General features: G+C 44.8%; 1 protein-coding gene across 8 annotated transcripts in view; it reads left to right on the forward strand.

Moving 5' to 3' along the window:
* The first annotated feature begins 8189 nt into the window (after window positions 1-8189).
* Window positions 8190-13485, forward strand: part of ECPAS (Ecm29 proteasome adaptor and scaffold) — a 100810-nt gene continuing 95514 nt past the window's right edge. For 2 of the 8 annotated variants that reach the window (XM_036330030.1, XM_036330034.1), the window contains exon 1: window positions 8669-9055. In XM_036330030.1, coding sequence (XP_036185923.1) covers window positions 9016-9055 — 40 coding nt within the window. In that variant the 5' untranslated portion in view covers window positions 8669-9015. Of the gene's footprint in view, window positions 8449-8665; window positions 9056-13485 lie in introns of those variants that run through there. The other 6 variants (XM_036330027.1, XM_036330033.1, XM_036330029.1 and 3 more) reach the window with 5 other exon arrangements.

Below are 13485 nucleotides of genomic sequence, written 5' to 3' on the forward strand. Positions count from 1 at the left end.
TATCTGGAAGATGTCTGGTAAACCCAGTCTAATTAGCATAGTACCCTTTTATTAGTATAGATTACTATAATCTATAACAGCCGTGGGCAAACTATGGCCCGTGGGCCGGATCCGCCCGTTTGAAATGAATAAAACTAAAAAAAAAAAAAAGACTGTACCCTTTTATGCAATGATGTTTACTTTGAATTTGTATTAGTTCACACAAACACTCCATCCATGCTTTTGTTCCAGCCCTCCGGTCCAGTTTAAGAACCCATTGTGGCCCTCGAGTCAAAAAGTTTGCCCAACCCTGATCTATAACCTGGGGATGTAATGGACAGCATGGTGACTATAGTTAGTGCTGGATTATATGAAAGTTACTAATGTTACTGGAAAGGAGACCTGGCCCTTAGCGGGCCTGCCTAGGGCCAGCTGGTAGTGTGTGGGTTCTTGACTTCATGCAGGGAATATTTCACAACACAAGTGCAGGTGAATTTTAGAGGATGTTTTTAAAGCTGAGACAGTAAAACAAGAAAGGGCTGGGGAAATGACCCTGGCTGGTCTGCTTTGGCTCACTGAGCCAGAGAAAAGGGGCCTTGGGGACAGGTTCAGGGGGTTTGTCTGGGGAGAACTGCCACTGCCCATTGCTGCCCTGGCTGCAAGCCTGGTTGGCAAATGGCACTAATTGAATTTCTGCCATCTGTCTCCCTGAGTAGGGCGATTTAAGCTATTACCTGTTGGATGGGGAGAAGTGCAAATCAGTTACTCTGAAATGTCCCCGGTTTAGGGAAGATAGGATTCACGAGGTGGCTGCAAACTGCTTGGCATTTAGAATTTCTAGATGGCTGCAAACTGCTGTTTAACTATCTCTCTTAGTTTCTGTATTCTGCTTGTCCTGGCTTACATCACAAGAAAAATCAAATTGTTAACTATGTGGTGATGGATATTAATTAAACTTATTGTAACTATTCTGCAACACACACATATATAGTATACCTAAAACTTACACAATAGTATACATCAATTATGTCTCCATGAAAAAACATATATATATATACCTCACTGGTAAACTTTGAGAGTAACACTTGAGCTTTATCAGGATAAAGTGAGAAGCCAGAATGCAAAGGATTAAAGACTGTTTACGGTAAGATTCCTTAAAGAAAATAGACTAAGGCAAGGTAAGAGGGGAAGTGACAGAACAGAGCCATTTTAAGGAGAATGAACATTTGCTATTTAGACTAGTGGGATGGGGTTGCTATTGTCTTATTGTTTGTCTTATTGTCCAACTTTCCCTTCCCACCATTTCTATTAATAGTCCCAACTCCCCACTGCAAGGTGGACAAGTGATCCAAAGTAAATCAATCAACTCTTCAGTCCCGGGATTTTAATCTTGACATTGTCAAAGAAATCAAACCTGGTTTTGTGTTTGGATCAGAGATATCAGAGGTGACTTTAATTTCTACAGCTCACTGAGAGTCATTCCAAATACTCTTGATCTGACAAAAGGAACTGGGGGGTGGGGGGCGGAGAACAAACTTTCCTCTACCCTCAAGGTTCTTCTGGCTGGGCTAATAATCATACAGATGTGAGGCAGATTAGCAAGAGAAAAGAACCAAATTTAATACCCGTACGTATGGGAACCTCACATACAAGAGAGACTCAGAGATTCTTCATGAGAAGAGGCTCAGAGACAGAAAGGGAACACGGGTACATAAGACACCATGAGCTAGGGATGACGTGAGGTGCTTTGGGGGTTTTAAAAGGTCATTGTAATGCAGGGTGATAAGAAGAGCAGACCTTTAGTCAATAGAAATTTGTCTTGCCCTATACATAGATCAAAAGAAGGTACCTCTCATAATCTCTTATGGACAAGGCCTCTAATTAAAATTCTTCTAGGTAGTTAAGGGGGTGGGGTGAGATGGACACAGAAGCTTCTCTTGAGCCTGCAGCTAAAGTTGCCTTTAGCTCAAAACAATCTGCATACCACAGAGGCACATCTTAGGGTGACTCATTCTGGACCCGCACAGAACCCATACACTATATATTGTGAATTCATTTATTGCATAAATAAGATAATTTAATTACTTAAGACAGGGGTCTCTTATTCCTTATTAAAATTAAGTAAGCTATAATTTTAATCACAAGAAATAGAACATGCAAATATTTGAGATTTAATCATGACCTTTGCCCCTTAAGAATTCATTGATTCATTGTGCTCCTCTGGTCATCAGAATGTAAAATTTTTCTCATCATCTCTTTTCGTTGTTATTGAGAATGGTAGACCAACAGAGTACTTTGGATTTCCAGAGAATTTGTGTCAGCAAGATGGTTTACCTCTCACCTACCATTTCAACCTATAGTTTCTTTTAATTTTAACCAAGTGTAAATCAAAGTTTGGAGCTTATAATTCTTATTCTACAACATTCAGAAATGAAAGACTCTGTTGTTGCGGAATCATCTGTTGCAATTCCCTGGGGAATCTTTAAGTTCCTGGTGCAGAGTTCTTGGAAGCTGCTCGCTTCCTATCCTTCCAGAAACCTACTTGCTTCATTTTTCTTGTTTCTGTGAACTACTCCAGTCCTCTTCTATAAATATTTTTGCACGTACATGAGTTGGTTTCTGTGCTAGGAACCAGAGAAACCCTAACTGATACAACTTAGTGATGATCTACAAGAGTGAGTAAAGTGAGGGAGAAAGAAGATAGAATTACAGACTACTCCCAGGTCTCTGATTTGGTCAACTGGATGTTGGTTCACATACTCTGACGGATGCAGGAAGTGGATTTGAGAAGGAAGATAAGTTCAGTTGGGGATACATTGAGCTTGAAGCTCATGTAGGACATCTAGGTGGAGATGTCCAAGAGGCTTGACTGGAGAGAGACATTACAGTCATTTGGTAATTGAAGATGAGGGAGTGGGATTGCAAAGCAAGAACAGGTAGAGTGAGAAGTGGTGTGAGGCTAAAAAACCCAAAGGACTTAAAGGGGTGGCAGAAAAAGACAAGGCAGTGAAGGTAACTGATAAGCAGAAAAGAATTAGGAGAAAGTGGCATAAGGAAAACCAAAGGAAAAGAGAGAGTTTTGAAAGGGAGGATTGAGTCAATTGTTCAAACAAGACGGAGATGAAAAAGTGTTTACCAGAGTTTGCAGTTGGTTGTTCCTCACCCGATCAGTTTCAGGGGAGTCCAGTAGGTTGAGGAAAGAATTAAGGTGCCCCTTAAATATGAGAGTAAAAGAGGACTTGGGTAGTTTTTTTTATTTTTTTTATTTTTTTATTTTTTTTTTTAGTTTTTTTGTTTTGTTTGTTTGTTTTAATGACAAACTAGGTACAGAATAGGATAAGGAGGAAGAACACTGAAGATGAACTGTTCTGGAGCAAGGGTCCTCTGGGACACATGGAAATTTTTTTAGGATACATGGGCATGGATAGTATTATTAAGAGAATCAATCTCTAGATCATTCATATTCTTTCTTCAAATTGCTTTGGCTAAGAACACCTCCTATTTCACAATGGTCCTCTCACTTTACGAAAGCAAGCCTATCTCTCAGCCATCTCCAGTCCAGCTGTGGTTGATCGCCTCCAGAGGAAGAACGCCAGGACAAGGGGACAATTTGATATGTTAAATTAGGTAACAAGGAAGTGAATTTCAATTGGGGATCTTTTTTATTTTTATGCAAAAAAAAAACCCCCTGTCCTTTTCATTAAGGAGATACATTGCCAATAAAATTTTACTTTTTATGTTAATACCTCTCAAAAATTGTAACATAAAAATATGCTAATCATTAGTAGTTGAAGCCTTCAAAGAAGTTGTAATATATTTATGTTGTTTTGATAAATTGTGTATTTTTAATTATGATTACTCAATCATAATTTTAAAAGAACCATGCAAAAATTTATAAATATTCTTATACATATATTTTGAAGAAAAGAATAAAGTAAAAGGTAAGACTTTCAAGGTTAAAACTATATTGCATTGGTATAAAATTATTATGGGGGATGGAAAGATTGCCTCATCCTCTGAAATGTAAGGTGGAGTAATATATTGTACCAGGTCAGCTTTTTGTTTTTTTCCAGTGATATTTGGGAGTGAAAAATAAAGTGAATAGTGAGGTTCGCCTAAGGTTGGGAATTGATTGGCACTGTCTGTGAGAACCCAAGGAAAGAAGGTGCCAGTAAGAATTCATTGCCGCCCTGGCCAGTTTGGCTCAGTGGATGGAGCATTGGCCTGCAGACTGAAGGGTCCGGGTTTGATTCTGGCCAAGAGCACATTTCCGGGTTGTGGGCTCGATCTCCAGTAGGGGTCACGCAGGAGGCAGCCTATCAATGATTCTCTCTCATCATTGATGTTTCTATCTCTCTCTCCCTCTTCCTTCCTCTCTGAAATCAATTATATATATAATTTTTTAAAAATTTTTATTATTTTTTTTAATTCATTGCCATCTTTGGGATTTTGGCTAAAAATGGAGTAAGTGGTATCAGAAGAGGACACACAGACCAGGAAGCAGTCAAATGGTTGATGATCTAAAATGTACTCTAAATCCACAAGAATGAGGGTACAATGGAAGGATTCTATATATTGTGATCAGAGACTGATGTTTCTGAGTCTGATTTTTAGAATGTTTTGAGTCATAATATGATTTTACTAGAGGCCCAGTGCACAGATTGGTGTACTGGTGGGGTCCCTTGGCTTGGCCCATGCGGAATCAGGATCCCAAATTGTGAGAGGAAGGTTCTCAGGTGATGCACCCCAGAATCGGGCTCCCTCCTTTCTGGTTCCTGGTGCATCACAGAGAACTGCAGCTTCCAAGTCACCACAGCTGCCAAGTCACCGCAGCTTGGTAGCTCCTGTGTTGAGCGTCTGCCCCCTGGAGGTCATTGTGCATCATAGCTACAGGTTGGATCGTCACTTAGGCTTTTATATATATATAGATGTGCAGTGATATACTCTTTAATCAATAACTGACTGAAAAGAGCAAAGATGAACCATTATTGTTGTGAGCTCTGTTGGTAGACTGGACCCAGTCTCTAACCCTTTCAGCAACCAATATAAATACCACATGAGGCTTATTTATATAGAATTTTGGCTTGTTTGGAACTTTTTGGGAATGGATAATTGAATCATTTGGGATAGCTGGATTTTCTAGATAGAATTGTTTATTATAACCATTTTAGATGAAAAGCTTGGTAAAATATACTTCATACTCCTTTGTTTTCTGATGCTGATATACTAACATAATTTTACTATTTCTTGATGTCACGACTAAAGCCATGGACATCAATTATTCAAGTGAAATAATTTCAGGGCCTATGGGGTGGACAGTGCTTTTTGTACTATATAAATAACCCCAACATGCTTTGCTTTTTGAATTCGTATAGTTTCTTTTCATAGTTTTCCTGTTTCTTATTTCTTAGGGTGTCTGTTAGCACTTCTGTCATCCAATGGTACCTGCCCAGAAGAGCACTCTTTGATATTCTGCTTCTAATCTCCTTAGACTATGGAAAGATTATTTATCTTATTAGAACTGTGGACACATTAAGTGTGATGAGGGCCTACAAAAGGGGGAAGGGGACTTTTAAGGAGTAAAAGGCACATTTTTAGTTCTTTGATTTTGTGATATCTTATTTTGGTTTCTCAATGGTCTCTTCTCTATCCCCTGTTCATTCCCTCTCTTCCTCCAATGCCTTCTTGTCTGTTTTTGAAAGTTGAAGTAAATTCTAGATAGGAAGGATCTCAAGGCCACTACTCAAAACAAAAGTGTGTATGTAGTAAGAAGATGAAGCTATGCCCAGCTGGTGTGGCTCAGTGGTTGACTATCGACCTATGAACCAGGAGGTCATGGTTTGATTCCCAGTCAGGGCAAATCCTGGGTTGTGGCCTCAATCCCCAGTGTGGGGCGTGTAGGGGGCAGCTGATCAATGATTCTCTCTCATCACTGATGTTTCTATCTCTCTCTCCCTCTCCCTTCTTCTCTAAAATCAATAAAAATAAAGATGAAGCTATGTAATGGGAAAAATAAACTATAGTTTGAAGGGAGAAGCAACTATTAAAAAAAACTAGAAATATAGTAAAGCCACTAGAATTGTAACCACCATTGTAAGCTGCTATTAACTATGATATATAATAAGTTGTTTTTGCCTGACAATTTCACATATACACATAGAAATGTATGACTTCATAAAGATATATGTATAAGAAAGTTTTACAGTAGCCTTGCTTGCAATAGTAAAAAATTGTAGACAACCTAAATACTCATTTGTAGGGGAACAATAAAATAAATTAGGTCATGTATTTATTATGCAGCCATTTAAAAGAAGGAGGTGGCTCTGACATACAGATCATAGTGATTAAGAGTGGACTCTGGATCCACACTGCCAGGGTTCAAATACTCTCTCCACCACTTTCCAGTTGTGGCACTTTTTTTTTTTTTAAAACTGATTTCAGAGAAGAGAGATAGAAACATTAATGGTGAGACTCATTAATTGGCTGCCTCCTGCAGGCCCCTTACTGAGGACTGAGCAGGCAACCTGGGAACACAGGCTTGACTGGGAATCTAAATGAACTGTGACCTCCTGGTTCATAGGTTGACACTCAACCATTGAGCCACACCAGCCGGGCATCCAGGTGTGGCGCTTTCGATATGTTCTTCGACCAGCTGTGTCATAAAAATCCCTACTTCCTAAGATTGTTATGAAGATTAAATGAATTCACCCAAGTAAAACACTTTAAACAGCGCCTGCCACAGTAGTGTTAGCTACTGTTACCACTACTGATAGGAAAGGACAACTGTGATATATCGTTTGGTGAAAAGATAAAGTTTCATGATATGTATAGTGTGATTTCATTTTTGTCAAAACAAAAATCTGTGTACACACGTATATAATTTGCCCGCACATGGTCTCTGGAATTTCTATGTAGGAGGAACTTATGAGTTGCTAGCTGGTTTTGTCTGGAAGTAAACTTGCCTAACTTTTTTTTTAAAACATAGTTTCTCTACTTCTTTTTTTTTTTAATGACTTTAGAAGGATCTATTGGAGGTTATGGAAAGTCAAAGTCTCCCCCAACCAGTACTTGGTGCAGCCACTTTATATATTCATAGAAATGGTCAGAAAAGGTTGTGTATACCACTTTTAATAGGAATTATTTCTAGGGATGAGGGGATGGTGGGCAGGGAGGTAGGGGACAACCTTTTACTTTATACACTTCAATATTGTATTCTTTGAAAATAGTTCATTGTGTATTGACTGTCAACAAACGAAAGCGCCAAAATATCCTCAAAAACAAACAAACAAAAAAAGGAGGAACTGGTTAATTTAATGTACTATGAAGTCATGAACACGAAGTGTGGTGGTGCACAGCTCTTTGCATTAACATGGAAGAATGTGTATGGGGGAAATATTGATGCAGAACTTTATAGCGATTGTGAATCCCCTCCCCACCCAAGGCGTATTTGGGGCTGCACATACCTGTGTGCAGAGACAAGCCCTTGCAGGCAGTGCACTCAACTGCACCTGCTCACTATAGTTTTCTCTGCGAAGTGGGGTGAGGGAAAGGGCTTTCACGTTTTTTTATGATATTCCAACTTTCTGGACGTTCACTAGGGCTTTATGGTTGTCCACCCTTAGGAACAAATGCAATGTTACCCCATTTACAATCTTGATTTCTCACTCTTATTAAAAAAATGTATCTGATCTTGTACCTAATTTGTTACGACAGTACCATCACTTAAAAGCACTGCAATTATGCAACCCCTTAATTTGAATTCCATTTTGCAAGCGTTTTTTTTTCTTGTTTTTTTTTTCCCCCCAAGTACATGACCTCACAGATAAACTGAAGGGATACAGTGAAAATCGGTAGATCAAAAGTAAACCACTCGGGTCACCAAAAGGAACGTAGGTATGACAATAAACACATTTTAAAACGCAGCTCATAGAGACATCTATACGCTTGAATTTGAACTTTAAAAAATCGGTTCACTGAGCTCTCAGTAGGGCTCAGTGATTTCCCTTCTCTCGGTAGCCCTCGCTCCCAAGAGCACCCGAAACCTACACCTGATCGCGCCCAAGGGGGGAAAGGGGCCCGGGGCGCCCGGTCCGGGGCGGCTGGCGGCGCCGGGCTCGCTCGGGACTGAGTCAGCGCCCGGCGCCGGGGCCGAGAAGTTCGGCGGGAGGCGCAGGGCGGGGCTTCCTCCCGCCGACTCCGAGCCCGGCTCCCCTTGCCCGAGTCCGTCCACGTCTCTTGCTCGGACAGGCGTGTTTCTCCGGGTCGGGGCCGGCAACGTGACAGCCGCCGCGCTCTCGGAAGGCAGCTTCGGCCCCGCGGCGAGGAGCTGCCCCCGCCCGAGTCCCGGGCCCGCGCTCGGAGGAGCCCCTCGCGGGTGGGCAGCGAGCGGTCCTCGGGCCGAGCCCGCCGAACGCCTCGCTCCGGGGGCCGAGCGCCGCATCCCCGGCATGGAGACCGGCTCGGACTCAGGTCAGAGGCCCGCGCGGCCGGCCCCGCTGCACGCTGCGCGGGGCGGCGGGGACAGGCCGCCGTGCAGGCCGCCGCGTGCCGGGTCCGCGCGGGGAGCGCTCCCGGGCCGGCTCCGGCGCGCGGGGCGGGCGGCGGCAGGTGGGCAGGACGAGCCGCGAGCGAGCGAGCGAGGGCGGGCGGCGCGCGGCGGGCCCGGCGGGGGGGCCGCTGGGAGGATGGCTCAGCTCTTTCTAAATATAAAACCGGCGTGAGTTGGGCGAGCGCGGCGCGAGCCTCCGAGCCGCCGCGCGGGCCGGGCGCACCGGACTCGGCCGACGGACGGCGGCGGCTCCGCAGGGGCGCGAGGCGGCGAGAGCGCCCGAGTCGCGACCTCGCGGGGGACGGCGAGAGCGCCGCGCGCGGGCAGGAGGAGGGCGCAGGCGGCGGGCGGGCCTCGTGGGCGCCGCGCGGCCCGCACCGAGCGACCTGAGGCGGCTCCGGGTCGCTGCCGCCCCGCGAGCCGCGAGCCCCCCGCGCCGCCGGGCCGCGCGCTCCCCCTCCGGCCCCTCCCTCCCGCCGCGGCGCAACATGGCTGCGGCCGCCGCCTCCGCCTCCCAGGACGAGCTGAGTAAGTGCCACGGCGAGCCTGCGGCCGCGAGCCGGGGCCGGGGCCGGGGCCGCGCGGGGCCGGAGGCCGGAGGCCGGGCGGGCGAGGGCTGGGGCTCGGGCCGGTGGGCAGGCGGACGGATCGGCGGGCAGGGGGCTGGGGTGCCCGGGCCTGGGCGGGCGGGCGGATCGGCGGGCAGGGGGCTGGGGTGCCCGGGCCTGGGCGGGCGGGCGGGGCGCCGGACGCGGCCGCCGGCGTTTGTAGGCCTCAGGTTTGCACCGTCACGTTGCGAAATTGAAACCGGAGCCCCAGGCGGAGCCACCTCTGCCCGCGATCCGCCCCGGCTCGGGGGGTGGGGGAGCCAGCCCCCTGCCCGCGGTCACCTGGGCCGGCGGACCGGCCCGAGCCCCGGGGTGACGGGTGGCGTCCGCCCGTCCCGTCTGACCCCGCTGTGCCCCGCTCCCCGACCCCAACTGTGGAGCGAGTCGTAGCCATCGCGCTTTCAGATGGGGGAGAAGATGCCTTTCTGTGAAACCCCGGGAACCCGCGGAGAGGCCCGGGGCCGGCGGTGACCCTCAGGCGGAGCAGGAAGGACGGGAGAGCGGCGAGGGCGGCGGCGCCGGCCGCCCGAGAGACGGCGGGGTGACAGCGCCTGCAGAGGGGAGCGCCAGTGCACACGCGACCTTAAACGTTGCCTTTTCCAGGGGACGGCGGTCGCGGTTCCGGAGAGCGGTGGTCACCCTGAACCCCAGGCCGCCACGCCCGCCGCCCGGGCTCGCCCCGATGCCTTGTGGGAAGTGTAGTCCCGGGCCGTGCAGGCCCACGCGGGGGGCATTCACATGGACGGTGTCTAGGACGTGTCAGATCATTTCTGACGGCGTCGGGGGTGGTGAGATGAGTGCTTTGGGTTTGTTTGCCTCCTCAGTGCCGCCCTTCAGTGAATGACAAAAATGAGGTGTTATGTAGGGGGATGCCTGTGAGTGTTACCTGGAATGAAGCCCGGGGGGGATGGTGTCCCCAGCTTTGCGAAGTTCCTGCTGTTTTAGCCCCTTCTGGATTTTCCACGTGAAAGTCGTGGTAAACATAGTTTCTGTTTCTTTGGTGCCTGGCAGGGTAAAGGTACTTTTATGTGCATGATCTCATTTTTGCTCTCAGAACAAGCTGATTGAAGCAGGGAGGTAGGAACTATCCTTATTTTAAAGAGGAGGCAGGTTTAGAGGGGTTACGTTCCTTGGTGTTTTAACACAGAACTGGTGTAGCAAGGAGTAGGGTTTGCTCATTTTGAAGCTGAGATAAACGGTCGGTGTGACCCTGGGCAGGACGGAGAGGCTGAGGGGACAAGGTCTCATGCTTAGAGGTAGACCAGGGGCTGAGAGCCACTGAGTTGCTTGCTTGTCTGTCAGTTCCGAGCTGGAGCGCCTCCAGGCCTTCTGGGGAGATTAGTTCCCTGATTTTTTTTCTTCCATTTTTTGTTATTGTGGTAAAATACACATAACAGAATTTACCATCATAACCATTAAGTATACAATTCAGTAATATTAAGTACATTCATGTTGTTCTGCAAACATCACCAGACTCTTCAGAACTCTCTTTATCTTGCAAAACTGAAATTCCATATACATATTAGACCCTAACTCAGTGGTTCTCAACCTTGGCTGCACATTAGAATCACCTGGGAATCTTGTTAAAATCCTGATTTCTGGGCCTCATCATTAGTAACAAAAATAATTTCCGGAGAATGAGGCCCAGAAATCAGGATTTTAACAAGATTCCCAGGTGATTCTAATGTGCAGCCAAGGTTGAGAACCACTTGGCTGCACATTAGGGCCTAATTCCTCTCAGCCCCTGGCAACCACCATTCTACTTTTTGTCTCTGATTTTGACTACCCTATGTATCTCATGTAAGTGGAGTCAGACAGGATTTGCCTTTCTGTGACTTGCTTATTTCACTTAGCATAAAGTCCTCAAGGTTCATCCATGTGATGGCATATGACAGAATTTTCTTCCCTTTTAAGGCTGAATGATATTCCACTGTATGTATACGTCACATTTTCTCATCCATTTCATGTCAGTGGAAACTTGGGTTGCTTGTATGTTTAATGAATAATGCTGCTATGAACATAGGTATACAAATAACTCTGAAATCCTGTTTTCAATTCTTTTGGGTATTTACCCCAAAGTGGGGTTGTTGGATCATATGGTAATTCTATTTTAAAAAATACATATATTTTTTATTTCAGAGAGAAAGAGAGAGAGAGAGAGAAAGAGAGAGAGAGAGAGAGAGAGGCAGAGGAAGAGAGAGAGAGAGAGAGAAACAGCAATGATGAGAGAGAATCATTGATCGGCTGCCTCCTGCAGGCCCCACATTGGGGAATGAACCCGAAACCTGGGCATGTGCCCTGACCTGGAGTCAACGGTAACCTCCTGGTTCATCCTGGTTCATAGGTTGATGCTCAACCACTGAGCCACAGTGGCTGGCCAGGCATATTTTTAAATTTTTGAGGAACCATCATACTGTTTTCCACAGTGGCTATACCATTTTGTGTTCCCATTATCAATTTACAACGGTTCCAGTTTTTCCATGTCCTTACCAACACTTTATTTCTGTATTTTTTAAAAAAAATCCTCACTTGAGTATATGTCTTTTTATTGATTTTTAGAGAGAGAGAGAGAGAGAGAGAGAGAGAGAGAAACATCTATCGGTTGCCTATCATAAGCACCCTACCCGGGATTGAAACTGCAACCTGGGTATGTGCCCTGACTGGGAAACAAATCAGAGACCTTGCTGTGCATGGGACAGTGCTCAATCAACCACCGAGCAGGGCAGGTCTCTGTATTTTTTATGGGTACGAGGGGTCTGACATTAAAAATTTTGATATTGCATGATATTTATTCCTATTGTACCAATAAACACGTTAAAATCTGAAGTACTAGTTGGAATGGGGAACAAAATTAGAAGAAGTGGGTATCATTTTAGTCTTTTAAAAATTTTTTGATTTTAAAGGGAGGAAGGGGGAGAAAGAGAGAGAAACATCAATGTGAGAAACATCTGCACACGCCCCGCTCAGGGATGAAACCCGAAACCTGGATATGTGCCCTGACTGGTAGCAGAAACTTCCACCTTTCGGTGTACCAGATGATGCTCTCCAACCACTGAACCACACTGGCCAGAGCAGAGTGGATATCATTTTAAAGTGGCTGATGTATTTGTACTTTAGGTACCTGTTAAAGTGCTGATAGTACTTCTAGTTAAGGAATTTTTTGGCTTTAGCAGCAGCTACTGGAAAAGTTAAGAACAAACAGTTCCAATCCTGCTTTTCCAGTGTTTTGTTTGGTTGAATTATCAATCATCGACCACAGATGTCTGTTGACTTGATTTCTGTATTTCTTCAGGAAAGATTAAACACTTGGCAGTTGGCACCTTAGAATAATTTAACTTGAAGTCACGCACATATATACTGTCTAAGAAATTTCAAATAAACTTTTAGTTTCAGAATGGCTATAATAAAAGGATAGGTGGCTGGCACAAAGGTGCTTTTTAAAATTCTGCCATAAAAAAGGAGCTAATTATCTGAATATTTACTGGCTATTGTTTCTGACTAGTAGATGATGATAAAAGCAAACTACAGCATGCCAGCATTGTTTTTCCCTAATAGCTTATTGTAAAAATCTTCAAATATACAGAAAAGTTGAAAATGAGCATTCATATACCCCTGCTTAGATTCTACATTTGATATTATACTATCCTTATCACATGTCTGTCTGTCCATCTTTCAATCTGTGTTTTACAATTTTATTTTAATTTTTTTTTACTAAAAAAGGTTGTGGTAAGATACACATACCATAAAATTAGTCATCTTAACTATTTTTTTTTAGTGTACAGTTCAGTGGCATTATGAATCCATTTTTTGATGCATTTCAATGTAAATTGGAGGCATCAGTACACTTCCTCCTAAATATTTCAGCACTAGCATTGTTGTGCTTTGTATATATTCTTTCAGTTGTCAAAATAATCTTAAGAGGTAGGTAAAAATTATCGCTGTTTTATGGAATGGAAAACAGGCTTTAGGTTCCCAAGCTCCCACAGCTAGTCAGCGGTAGCGTTGGATCTCAGGTGTGTCAGACGCCAGTTGCGCTCATAACCAGCCTTCAGGCTGAATTACTTCTGTGCACCACAGTTAGAGTGTTCGTGTTGATGAAAAGATCAAGGCAGATACTTTGCTAAATTCTCCGCGAAATGTTACTTTAATTCATCTATTTGACTGCTATTTAACATTGCTGTGGGGGTACAAAAGAATTATAATACTGTTGAGAAGGAGGAATCCATATAAATGATATAACTAAGTACCCAAATGTATTATAATGCTAAACAGATCTGTAGTTCCCAGGTCTGTTATTTAGAGATGTACAGCTGATAATACAGTTTCTATTTTTTATCTTTACATTTGAAG

Source organism: Myotis myotis, unplaced genomic scaffold (genome assembly GCF_014108235.1).
Source record: "Myotis myotis isolate mMyoMyo1 unplaced genomic scaffold, mMyoMyo1.p scaffold_m19_p_12, whole genome shotgun sequence".
NCBI lineage: Eukaryota > Metazoa > Chordata > Mammalia > Chiroptera > Vespertilionidae > Myotis > Myotis myotis.